At 31.5% G+C, this 13,228-nt stretch overlaps 2 protein-coding genes across 3 annotated transcripts in view; both read right to left on the reverse strand.

Annotated features, from left to right (window-relative positions):
- Positions 1–13,228, reverse strand: part of LOC113512878 (semaphorin-2A) — a 398,040-nt gene that overhangs the window by 294,827 nt on the left and 89,985 nt on the right. The gene's annotated exons all lie outside the window — the stretch shown is intronic.
- Positions 4,574–6,644, reverse strand: LOC113513015 (uncharacterized). Its single transcript, XM_026897001.1, has 2 exons — positions 6,348–6,644; positions 4,574–5,353 (listed from the first exon to the last, which is right to left on the reverse strand). Exons 1-2 carry the CDS (start codon positions 6,642–6,644, stop codon positions 4,574–4,576), a joined length of 1,077 nt encoding a protein of 358 aa, XP_026752802.1.

Genomic DNA, 13,228 nt, shown 5'->3' on the forward strand with positions numbered 1-13,228 from the left:
TACCGTACTACCGAGCTAAGGTAACAAACATCTAAAATACCACGTCTGTAAACCTTACATGATATAAATATAAAATTATATGTGTATAAAACATATGTATGTAACCTAATTTACAAGAATATAAAATATATCAATCATTTCAATTTCATACATATATTTTGCTTCATATAGAAAAGCGACTTGAATCATGAAACACGCACTCCGAAGAACTACAAAGCTACTTCTTTTTCAACATATATATTTGAAGAGGAAACTTAAAATATATAGGTGCTCTATGATACACGATATAAGTATTCATTAAAATTTTCCAATTTCTCATGAAAAAGTTATAGGTCTGTTATGCGCCCGTTACGGGCGAAGCCCCGGTAGCTAACAATAAAAAAATAGATTCCTACATTAAACCTCAAGACATATCGGCTAGCTATTTGAATAAAGGCACCAAATGTCTCAATATCTTGAATATACTGGCATTCAAGATTATATTAAGTAAGGCTGTCGTTGTCGCCGTCGGATGTAGCTGTTGGCATATCAATTTCTTCAAATCAATAATCTAATATTTTAATTGCAAAGCGTTTAAAAACATTTTCAAACTAGTGAGATATATAAAAATAATATTATATAGCACTCAGTGTAACAAGTTTTCATAAGCAGTAGAGTTTTCATTTCATGAAAGTGACGCAATGAGCGGAAATCTCATCTAGGCGTTCAGTGTACATCGAACACTTTGCCCGAAGTGAAATTTCACTAAATTGAAAATCCAATATATAGTACAACACTTTTAGAATGAAGTATTCATAAAAGTTATTATTTTAAAATCTATTCTGTTAGGTAGTTTTTTGTTTTAGTTACGTTAATATTTTATAATGATTTTTGGTTAAAAGATATGATATTATTTCGTAACAAAACCCCGATTTCAATCGTAATGAAATTAGTATACGATTAAAATAGGAGTGAATCCCTTTGATTGCAAAAGGAGTGATTAAAATCTGTTTATAATGAACAGAGATATTGTGTAAAATTAAAAAATATGATTAATTGAAATTGTCTTAAAATCGGTTGATATCATTAGTAACCTCATCTTTAGGTTTTGTGTGTTTAATTGCATAATAATCAGATTATATTTAAAAAATAAACTCCACACATATGATAGGTACGAAATTCAAGTAGAACTTAAGTCATTGCAATAGCTATTTACCTTGACATGAGCATTATCCAAGATTAGTCCTTTCTACAAAATGCCGACTCGACATCACAAAAGCCAACCCGTGTTATATTCGCAGCGCCCTCTTGCGTGTTTCAGCGTATTCTCTCATCAGGCGCCACTATCTCTCACCGGCGTTGGTACGCAGTAATTGGTGAGAGAATACCATACCGTCCCGTCTACATTTTTCATACAGATCACGGCTCACTCGGCCCACTCAACTCAGCAATGTCGATTATTAGGACTTTCTATTTGATATCAGTAATCTCCAGAGAATATCTATCAATTTTGGAATAGGCTTTTTTTCGTACATACACAACAATTTTTTTAATTATTTACATGTAATAATGAATAATAACACCTAGATAGGTCTGCGTAGTCTCTATAAATGCAATCACAAATTTTTTTTTTTATGAAACATAATACAGGTATAATTATTAATTTTGTCAATGGTAGTTGTAACTATATTTCACACATACCGTCATCTTTAGGATGTCTTTGAATGAACTTAGTATAAACAATTAAAACGTAACGTCAAATTAATTAGATTTTGAATTCTATTTAGGCTTATAATTCTAAAAAGTTTATATAATTTTATTTTGTTGTTATCTACCTTTAATTTTAAATAATATATCAAATGAAACCTTTTATAAATTGGATTTCAAATACGTAAATTTTAAATATTCATCTATTCATGTCTAGTTTTTGTCGTATCTAGAAATAGTAATTTCCAGTTCTAAAATCGAATTTTTGAAATAGTCTGCTGTGACTCGGTAGTCCCGGGAGTCTATTTTTTTTACGTATTGTCATTATTTTTTCACTTCAACAAGTCGGGTACGTAACGGGTTGGAGTGTCGGCGGGTGTAAATTGAAACACTTGCAAATTTACTCCATACATTATTCATGTTTCAAATACCCTTAGTGCGAGTTTGACAGTTTCACTTGACGCAGTTTTCAAAATACAGAACGAAGACGAAAAAAAAATCAACCACGATTCAATTTTATTTATAAATAAGACTTAGAAAGATATATCGGAGGTTCATGTAATGTAGTGAGGTATCGTTGCTTACAGACATGAATAGCACCATGGAGACATACTTGGATTCAATGTTTATATAATAGGGATTTCAATGAAATGGGCATAGATAGATTACAATATAGACTAGTATATTATAGGCTATTTTGTTTTAAATTATAAAGATAGTAAAGTAGCATAGAGCCCGTTTGATGGTAAACGGTAACTGTAACCTATGGGCGCCTACAACAGTAGAGGTATCACATTCGCATTGTCGACCCTGAATAAATCTTAATATACGTTTTTTGCGGAACCGTATATTGTAATATCTAATTTATGTAGGAAAATTCACAGGATACTTTTTGATTAATTCTTACTAACATTATAATTGTGAAAGTATAATTTATTTTTTATTTTGAAATTTGCTATATTGTTATATTGCCAACTGGTATATCTTTAGGGCATATGACATAAATAAAAATTTTTCGGCATTCTAATGGCTCCCAATTATCACGATTATTTTTACTTGGAATATAGAAGGATACAGGTTACTTTTTGTCATGATAAATCAATATTTTGGTGTCAATGATATAGATATTCTTTTATAATAGCGTGACATGTGATCATACAATTCTAAACGAATACAGGGACAATATGGTTTATGACTGTAGTCAAACGAAAAAAGAATATTCTATTTATACAGTAAGAGTTGTGTTTGACACGATACTCGTATTTATTAAAAACTGTTTCATTTCAAACACAATATAAAATTAATATTGTACTTTCAATAATTCTATACAGACATTTTGAGTTCATTGGTAAAATTATGATAACCCTATCATGAGTAATTGACAGATCGTCGCGTCGACTACGCAAATCACATCCTATTGTACCAGACTCGTGGCACATAAGTGAATTAGGTCAACCATTATACGCCTAACAAATGGGTACCCGTCTAAGATGGGCTGCAATAAGGAGTTCAGGAACCCGAAACCTGCATTATTCTAACCCTAATAAATTTACTAAGTCGAACAGGCATTGTCTGACAAATGAGTTTGAAGACGTATGGTTATTATTTCAAATATATTGTAAACAGTCCTTTTGAAAGAGTTTGGAATGTAAGCTAATTTATTATAAAAGTGCGTAAATACATACAATAATATGGCGTATAGTATCGGCATATTCAGGCCACCCGTTCGTTGTTCGTGGCTGTCGTAAGAGGCGACTAAGGGAACACAAACGGGTAGAAGTGTCCTTCTTAAAATATCACCAAAGCCTAACTGCGGTTGTCAACCCGCCTGCCAAGCACGGCAAGTACTGGCAAAACCTGCCAGTAGGGAAAGGCCTATATATAAAGTTCAGCAGGAGACAGTTAATGGCTAATATGATGATGATGATGATGATGATGATGATGATGATGATAACGACAAAAAGTAAAGCTTTATTAAAGACCTTCGTAGTATCACTAGCTTGTCAGTAAAGTTCAGACAATTAGTCTATAATTGTCCTACTTACGTATGTAAGTTTTTCTAATGAGCTCTAGATCTATAAGTACCTATATTAAATTACCGAAATCATATCACTGACTAATGTTGTGATACCTCGCTATTATCGTATTAGTAAATACCAATCCATAATAATTGTGCAATCATAGTTTGGCCAGGATAGTGTAATGCAATAATTAGTACTTTAATTAAAATAGATGCATTTTTATTGTAGATTATTTACAGGGGATTTTATTTTATATAGTGTCAGTTCTATAACTGTTAGAAGGAATGCAATTTTTGAAAATAAACAAAGATTTATAAACTTTGTCATACACTAACGACATTACTTATAAAGCAAAACTTAGAATGTTAAAAGCCTTAGTGTCTTACACCTTAACCTCTTGCGTTAAAGCTTCTGTAAAATAGTCACTCTACTGTAATACACGCTTCATTACTTTTATTTTCAACTTCAATTGGGATTAAACGGTCTTATGTTAATATTACATTTATAATTCATGATAATAAATAAAAATTACTGGCCTTAAAACCTACAGAAGTGAAATGTTAATTTACAAAACACATTTTCCTTAGAGAGTTTACGTAATTTCTTTCTCACCAAGGCGTTTCCTGAAATAAATTACAAGTGTAAAATTCACAGCAACAAAAGCGAAACAACAAAAGGCTCGCGGCTTGTAACATCCGGACGACCCTTCCAAACTTAGGCAGCCTGATTACGGATATCCGAGCAAAAAAATAAAGGGAGAAATAATACGCAACCATGTACAAAATCCAAGTGTTTTCAAACAAATCTCTGTTGTGTTATTAATATTAAACATTAACAAGAATTTAGGAAATTTCCCACTACAATAGTTAGGCTTCTTTATTTATATTCTCTATAGAACATTTTCGAGTGAGCAGTACGTTTATATGAAAGTCAACGTAGTCGAAAAGGGCCGGTTGGGGGGTGTAATGTTTTACGTATAGATGAAATCTTGGATCTTTTTGGAGGTAAGTGTCACCGCCAGGTGCAGGAGTGGGTGCTGGTAGTGATGGACTTCTAATTGAAGGTGAACGCGGTGGAGTAAAAGGACCCCTACCTTTATCAGGACTCGGTGGACGCAACCTCTTCCACAAAAAAGGACGCTTATGCTGCGGACCATGATGAAGTGTCAGGTGCCTAGTATCTAAACGTTTGGCTTCAGGCGTTGTCAATTCGTACATTTCGGCTAATGATAAATACCAATAATCAGCACCATCTCCAATTACTGGGAATAATCTTTTGTTTGAAAATCTGGGTCGGTGCTTTCTAACAAATTCATCATATTTGCGTTTTAATCTCTTCATATATTCCTTGTAATGGATCGATTTTAACAGTTTTTCAAATTCAGAAAGTTCTGTTGTTTCCGATTGAGAATATACACCCGCACAAACATAAGTTCTTAATAGGTGGTGCAATTTAAATACGATAAAAGCCAGCCACTTTCGCGCTTCTTCTTCCAAGATTCTCAAATCATCAGCTCTGCTTCGAACCCCGAATTCCATCGCTTCGGCAGCTCTCCTTTCACCACGTTCCGTGACAGTTGCTAACCAACGACGATACGAACGGTAACAAAACTTCGTCCGTCTTGAATAATATCCACGATAGAGAGCCTGCATATCAAATGCGAATGTTACGAGTACAATTTTTAATATTGATATATACGTTGTAGAATAAACGACAAAAAGGTGCTGTTAAATAATGACTCAATGTATGATATTTTCCTTCTGAACAATAAAATATTTTCAACTTCATTTTTGTACGTATATTATACTATTAACTAAGGGATCAAATAAAAACTGAAAGTCGTCTCGATGAATTAAGCTGAGTACGTTGATGTTATTGTAATGTTATTATTAAGTATTAGATACATAATTATATTTATCATTAATTTAATCATAAAATATCGTCAGTATATAAATTTAAAGTCATCATGAATTACGTATTTGAGAGTATAATATAGGTACTTATTATAATTTAATATTGTTCTAAATTATAAAAATTGAAGTAATAGTATTAAATCATTTAGGTCATTTACACATTATTTTGCCTCCTATCACCATCCATTGGATCCATTTTTAGTGATCTGTATAAAAACTGTTCTATTTCATAATTCAAACAATATTGAAAATCGTTTCAAGATATTTTTATATATTATGTACACACTTACACACCAGAGAGAGACTGTACAAAAGTCATTTGCTTGGGGTACCCAAGACTGTCCCATTCGTGTTTCAACCATGAAGCAGTTGTATTTGCATGGCTGTGTTTTGGTTTGAAGGGTGGAATATGGCGTGAATTTACAGGGTACAGAGGAATAAGACCTGAGTCCTTAGGAATGGCCACGCATGGTAGGTATCACTAGCGAAACAGTATACTCTGTTATGTCAATGGTACTGCTCATATCTATAAGTGACGGTTACCACTTTCCATAAGGTGGGTCGTCAGCTTGTTTGCCATTCTAAGTTGTATAATAAAAAATATAAATTAACCAGTTTTAAACCATATTGAAATACGATGACAACAAAATTTTTATATACGAGTATATATCTAAATAGAGTGTGTGAATAGAGAGATTACCAAGTATATGATGAAATATTTTATTACCTGAATAATTGTAGCTGCTCGAGCATAATATTTGGCATGCTTATTCCGAACTGCTCGTCTCAGTGCTGCTCTATATATTTTGCGAGCCCTATATATTCTAAAAGCGCATTGTATTATAGTAGCATTCTTTGATAGCCACGCTATGTGTTTTCTTATTAGATAACCTCTTGCCATACGTTGTAGTAACAATACTGCTAAAAATCTTTTATGGCGTCGAACTTCACATAGATCAACACATTTTTGCAATTCTGCGTAAAATTCATTAGCTGTCGGCAGAAAACGACTCACGGTAGCCATTTGTGACAACTTGATGTCGTGTATATTAAAGTCACAATGACAGTATTATTGATCATAAGTAATGTCCTTACTCTATGGCTTTGTTTAAGGATTTTGACAGCTTTATTTGCAATGTAAAACTATACTTGAGCTATAATGTAATTAATAATTTATATAATGTTTTAACTCAGATATATTACTTTGGTTTTAATAGTTTAATTCATTAGCCAATTACATTACTGTCTATGCTTGTTTTGGATTTTATAGAGACATTTGAGATATTTGTTGGTTAGAAACATAAATTAAGGATAGTATCTGCAGACCAAGGCGCATAATTAATATTTTTTTAGCAGCGTATAGCAGTACACAAATAATTTTATTGAGCTTATTTTCCTTTGCCAATCCTTCTACCAAAATTATTAATAAGAAAAAATAAACAATATTAATTGACATTGAATGTCATGTAAAATTTCAAGTTATTTCTAGACTTTATTATTATGTAGTGATTACTTGCTCTGTGGTAATTGTGCCTTTAGATTATGTTTAAAATAATTAAAATATATCAAAAAGTAAAATTCTAAAATCGCATTTAGAAGTAATGTGTAATTTAAACTCTTATTACGTTTTTAAACGGCCAACGAAATTGTCACTGTGAATTGTTATACAATTATCTATAAATTAAGAATAGGTACTACGTACTACCTATTACGTGCACGTTGACTACTACTTGGTTCTTTTTTTATTTGGAACTCTGGAACAAGCAACGATACGAGATTTCAAGAGTCCTCTTTTCCTCCCTTCAGTTCTCGCTCAGGTGGGTTTGTTGTGAGACATCATGAATAATTCAGCAATCAAATTGGCAAGGTGTATACGTTTGTTTATTTATTTTTACCCGAAATTTAGTGGTAATTTTTATACATTATGTATGAGTCGAAAATAATTTACAAAACCAGTTCTCTGAATAAAATTGAGAAATAAGGATGATTTTCCTCTCTTCATTTTATATTTAATTTGATATTCAGCAAAAATTAAATCGTTTCTCAAAGAAAGTAAATTTTATGTAAAAAAAAGAAAAACGCTATAAATTTATGCAATGTTGTTAATTGTTTATAAGAAGTTAGCAACTCTTTCAAAAGCAAGGTACAGAGGGATTTCCTACTACTAAATTATTAATAATGTACTACGGGACTTTTTATCCAGTAAAATAATGACTGCGGTGAATTTTTAAGAGGAAAAATGTCTTGAAATCTTTTTATGTATTTATTATTCTGACGGTTTCCCGTTTGCATTTTTTAAGAGAGTCCACTTTTAATTTTTAATAGATAAATAATATTTTATAATTTTTTTAAGAGATATTTACATGAATTAATGTATTTTATTCGTTATAATGTCCACATCATTATATGTAGTTTTATACATATAAAAATAAAACAAGAGATCTGAGCTGAATTTGGGTTTAAAAAATATATGTCTGTATAAATCGAAAGGGGATTACATATTTATTATCTTAAAAACTACTCAGCCGATTTTAAAAATTCTTTCAACTATGAAAAACTACATTAAGTAACATAGGCTATATATTATTTTCGAAAATTCTATCTAACCATGCGTAGCAGGGCCAGGTTGCTAGATTTTAATAATACAAGTATTAATGGAAGATATAACATACACACACATATACCTTACAGCCTAGATGGTCGCGCACAACGCTGTTTTAGAGATATTTTCTCCTATAAACACTCAGGTTATGAAAGCTCCCTGCCGAGGTTTTCCCAAGAGACTACAGCATGGGGTTCTTCAAAAGGGGAGTAAAGAGGTTTCTTCAGGATTGGCAACATGCGCGTAATACCTCTAGTATTGCAGGCGTTCATAGGCTACAGTAATCGCTTACCATCGTGTGGGCCGTATGCTTGTTTGCCATCTCAGTAGTATAAAAAAAATATAAACATGTATTGCATATCATTGCGGATTAATTACATATTAAATTAGATCCTATAGATATTTTTTCTTTTCGGGATCTCAAACTCGACTGGAAGAAATCCTTTCAAGGGATGAGTCCGCTTGTATAATTTTCTTTGTAACCTGATATCTATATTAAACGTGAATGTATAATAAAGAATACCTTACACAAACAAACAAACACCCCGATTTTTGTATTTATAATTTAAATACATTTTATGTATTTATTTACAATTTCACATCAAGTTTAAATAAAAATAAATATAGATAAATATTTTCTAACTTCTCGTACTTGTGCCTTAGCCGCTTGACGGTTACTGGGACATATTAATATTGATTGACCGCATTTAAAATAGAAGCCTATGTTCTTCACTATACCAAATACTATGTGTATTATTACTATGTGTATGTCATATTTCATGATAATTAATTGAGCAAAAACTCAATTCTACAAGACGATCCAAACTCAGTCGTAGGTACAATAATATCAATAAAGATATTAGTAATCAGCAAGATATCTTTTATAAATAAAGAAGCAAACAATTTATTGTTAAACATTTCGTAAAGACACACTACTACCGGTTTAACTTATGTGTAGTTTGGTCTAGAAAACTCAACTAGTTTTAAGACCATTCGGGACACTTAATCCTTAGTTCAGTCAGGCTCGTATTCGCGTTACAGCCGTTTAGGACTAAGACTGCCAAATAATCCTGACACTAATCGAGCTTTTGTCCACCAAATTACATGTAAGTTAAACCGATACTTATTGCATTAAAAGCAACAAACACTTAAAACTGTAAACCCCATAAGTTTTTTTTTTTATTTTACGATTATGCAACTTATAATAATAATAATTTAATAATACAATTTCACCAACCATTATCTAACATCTATGTAACTGTAACTAATTTAAAGACATCTAAATTTACGAACCTACGACGAGATAAAGTATAAAATTTTAATACATTTAAACTATTATAGTATTCTGTTTCTTTCTTCCAATTAATTATTTTAAATTAAATAGTAAAACACTAATTACTAAAATAGGTTCATTGCTAAATAATAGACTTAGTCTATTGCAATTAGTTTGATGGAAATAATTACATTTCAGTGCAATAATTGTATTACAATTTCCCATTAACACGAGTGTGCATTCATATTATTCTCATACTCTACACTCTTGTGTTAGGATATTATGAGATTCTCTGAACCCTGCATTGCAGTATCTTGAAAATCGTGTAAGTATAATTAGTAAAACGTTTTAGTGCTCTATATAGGACTAAATTTACGAACACTTCCTAGGAGTAAGAAACTTGAAATTTCTTGCTTAACAAAATATTGTTTCTTCACACATATATATAAAGCAAGTAATATATGATGATTAGTAACCTTAAAACATAAAATTATACGTAACAGGATCAAATTCAAGTAGGATATTTCGAACCATTTTAATCGTGGGTAGATGGTGATCAATTTTTTTATCTACGATTGTAGATATCATCGTCATCATATCAGCCGTCTATTATACTATCCACTGCTGAACATAGCGGTATAAGGGGGCTATGACAGTAGTTGCCATGCTTGGCAGGCTTGTTGGTAGCTGTAGTTAGGTTTAGTGGTGTTTAAAGAGAGACGCTGCTACCTCCCACATTAAGTTCCCTTAATCGCCTCTTATGACACCCACGGGAAAGGAAGTGGTGGCTCATTCTATGCTAGTACAACACAGCGCTTTAGATATACTATTTATTAATTTGTCGTATTCGTTTTTATTAATACGCTAATATATGTTTTGAAAAAAAAAAAAAAAACGTATTTTTTATATTGACAGACTAGCATACAGATAAATGTCAATAATGATAAGCGTTACAAAATCACACAAATCGCCTGTTCCTCAAACTAGCTATCACAAAAATTCATTTCGTAAATCGATCTAACCGGATATCGATACCGGAACCAAATTAATACAAAGCAATGTGCCCACAACTATGTGAGGTCGTCAATAGTTAATGATAATATTTTTTTTAAATAATGCCTAATTGTATGAATTTGTATATTTATTTGAAACCAAAAAATATATGAGTACCTGTAGTGATACGCAAGCTAGTTGGTTAAACACTAATTTATTCATTGAAAGAATAAATAGAACAAATTGTTACCGGCCAGTATTTACAAAATTATTAGGTACTGTAGTATATTATGTTTACGTGAACATTATATACTACAGTACCTTTAATATTCATTCTTATTAACTTTGATTTAGAACTTAATTGAAAAGACAACAATTTAAGACACAAATGATTAAAGTAACTGATACAGTAATTAAATGCAAATAAACAACAATAAATTGAGTTTTAATAGTCAGTATCACAAGTTTCGTATTTCGTAAACTTACTTGTACAGTCCAGAACAATTCAACAAAATTTATATTGTTAATGACGACTTGCGTAATTAAAAGTTGAGTATTGTATTCATCTATAAATATAACCTTTTATTATTACAAAAAAAAATTCTCGGTCACATCGATACATGTAAAAAGAAACAAGGTTTTTTTTTTACAACACAGGGGGCAAACGAGTATGCGGCTCACCTGATGGTAAGTGACTACCGCCGCTCATGATTACCCACAACACCAGCGGCATTGCAGGTATAAGGTCTATAGTACTTACTTACTATAAATGGTAAAGACAGGAAATTAACAAAAAATAAAGAAATATACAAACTAAATGAAATGCGAAGGGTCTTTCATTTAGAAGCAATTAGTAGTTTAATTCCAGATGATATTTTTTTTTATGCACATTGAAATGAAAATAATTCTGACGACCAATCTGTTGGTAAGTAGTAACCATTGCTTATAGATATAAATCACGCCATAAACAATACATAATACTATATAATGGAAATAAAGTATACCTTAACGATCATGGTAAAACTGGAACATAAACAAGCAAACCACAATTCGTCAATTATGTGTTATTACGTTCGTTAGTGTCATCAAAAATGTATCATATAAGTTTGGTATTTTATTGATTGGTATCGTAAACAATTTAAATTATTTTTTGTGCAGTAATTGTATTCCATTTGTTTTTATAAAAACAAGTGATAAACGAGCATGCAGCTCACCTGATAATAAGTGACTACCGCCGCCCATGATCACCCGGAAACCAGAAGCATTGCATGCAAAGGCCAGCAGCATGCTGGCCTTTTAAAAATAAATATGCTCTTTTTTTTAAGTTATGATGTCATATCGATTCAAATACTGCTGCTGGAAGTTGATTCCAAAGAATGGTTATGCGTGAAAGAAAGTGCCTTGAAAAACGCATGGTGGAGGATCGCCACTCATCCAGATGGTTGGGATGGAACTTTAGTTTGTGGCTGGTTGTAAGGTGTTGGAAATCAGCATTTTATATAAATTAAGGTACCAGGATAGATATTGACTAATCTATTACAATTAAACATTTAAGATAGTTGTATAAAATCTAAGGGGGGAATCAATCATCTCCAGAACTTGCATGCATGGGGCGAGTTATGAAAGTGTAGGAAGTATGACGTGTATGTAACGATAGATGCTTTTGGTGTTCAGTTCTCTCTATCTCGCAAAAAATTGGCGTGAAGATAAACATAAATGATAAATACGAAATATATCGATAAATGATATGGCAGATACTTTCAAGCGAAAAGTTATTGTGTCATAAAATTCCTAAATTCAACAGGGTAATTTAGTTTTATGAACGAAGAGTACGTATTCTATGCGAGAGTAATCCTCCCCTGGCTTGACCTACTTTCGTGATATCTGTGAAAATATTTTCATATTAAAATATAACTTGGGGTTTTGTCATTATCTGAAAAATGGAACATTCAGTCACCTGAATATTTTATAATAAACTGGCTACCGTCAGATGATATTTAGCGTTTTAAATGCAAACTAAGTCGCAGTAAACATTTTATCCTGCTAATTCTTTGTGGTTATATAATATATAAAATTCTCGTGTCGCGGTGTTTGTTACCAAACTCCTCCAAAACGGCTTTACCGATTTTCATGAAATTTTGTGTGCATATCGGATAGGTCTGAGAATCGGCCAACATCTATTTTTCACACCCTTAATGATAAGGGTGACCCATACCTAAACATATATTTTTTATTTGACAACAATTTTTTTTTATTATGATTTATCATAAAAAATACATATAATATATAAAAAATACGTATAACTTCAAATTTTCACCCTTTTACGATCAACCCCTATTTTTAATCGCTATTTTTATATGCCGCAATATGATTGCAAGATGGCAATCGAATGTAATAATTGTAGTACGATAATTTTTCATGTATAGTTCTAGAAATAATGAATATGGTAAAACAACGTTTGCCGAGTCAGCTAGTATTTTATAGAAATAACTAAGTTTGTCAAGTTTTTTTTGTTTGCAAATTGTCACAGTTTTACCTGCTGACACTGATGCTTCTTTCCACATTGGGTTTGCAAAAGAACACTTGTAACGCTCGCTTTTGTATACTTGCTTTTCACTGTCATATTTATTTATATATTATTATTAGTGTATAAAATAGAGTATAAATAAATAAAGCTCTGAAAGATTATAATATTAAATAAAGGATTTCAACATTAGGGATAAATGTTAAATATTAATGT

The sequence above is a fragment of the Galleria mellonella genome, unplaced genomic scaffold, assembly GCF_026898425.1.
Source record: "Galleria mellonella isolate WM207_F2 unplaced genomic scaffold, CSIRO_AGI_GalMel_v1 utg23, whole genome shotgun sequence".
Classification (NCBI taxonomy): Eukaryota; Metazoa; Arthropoda; class Insecta; order Lepidoptera; family Pyralidae; genus Galleria; species Galleria mellonella.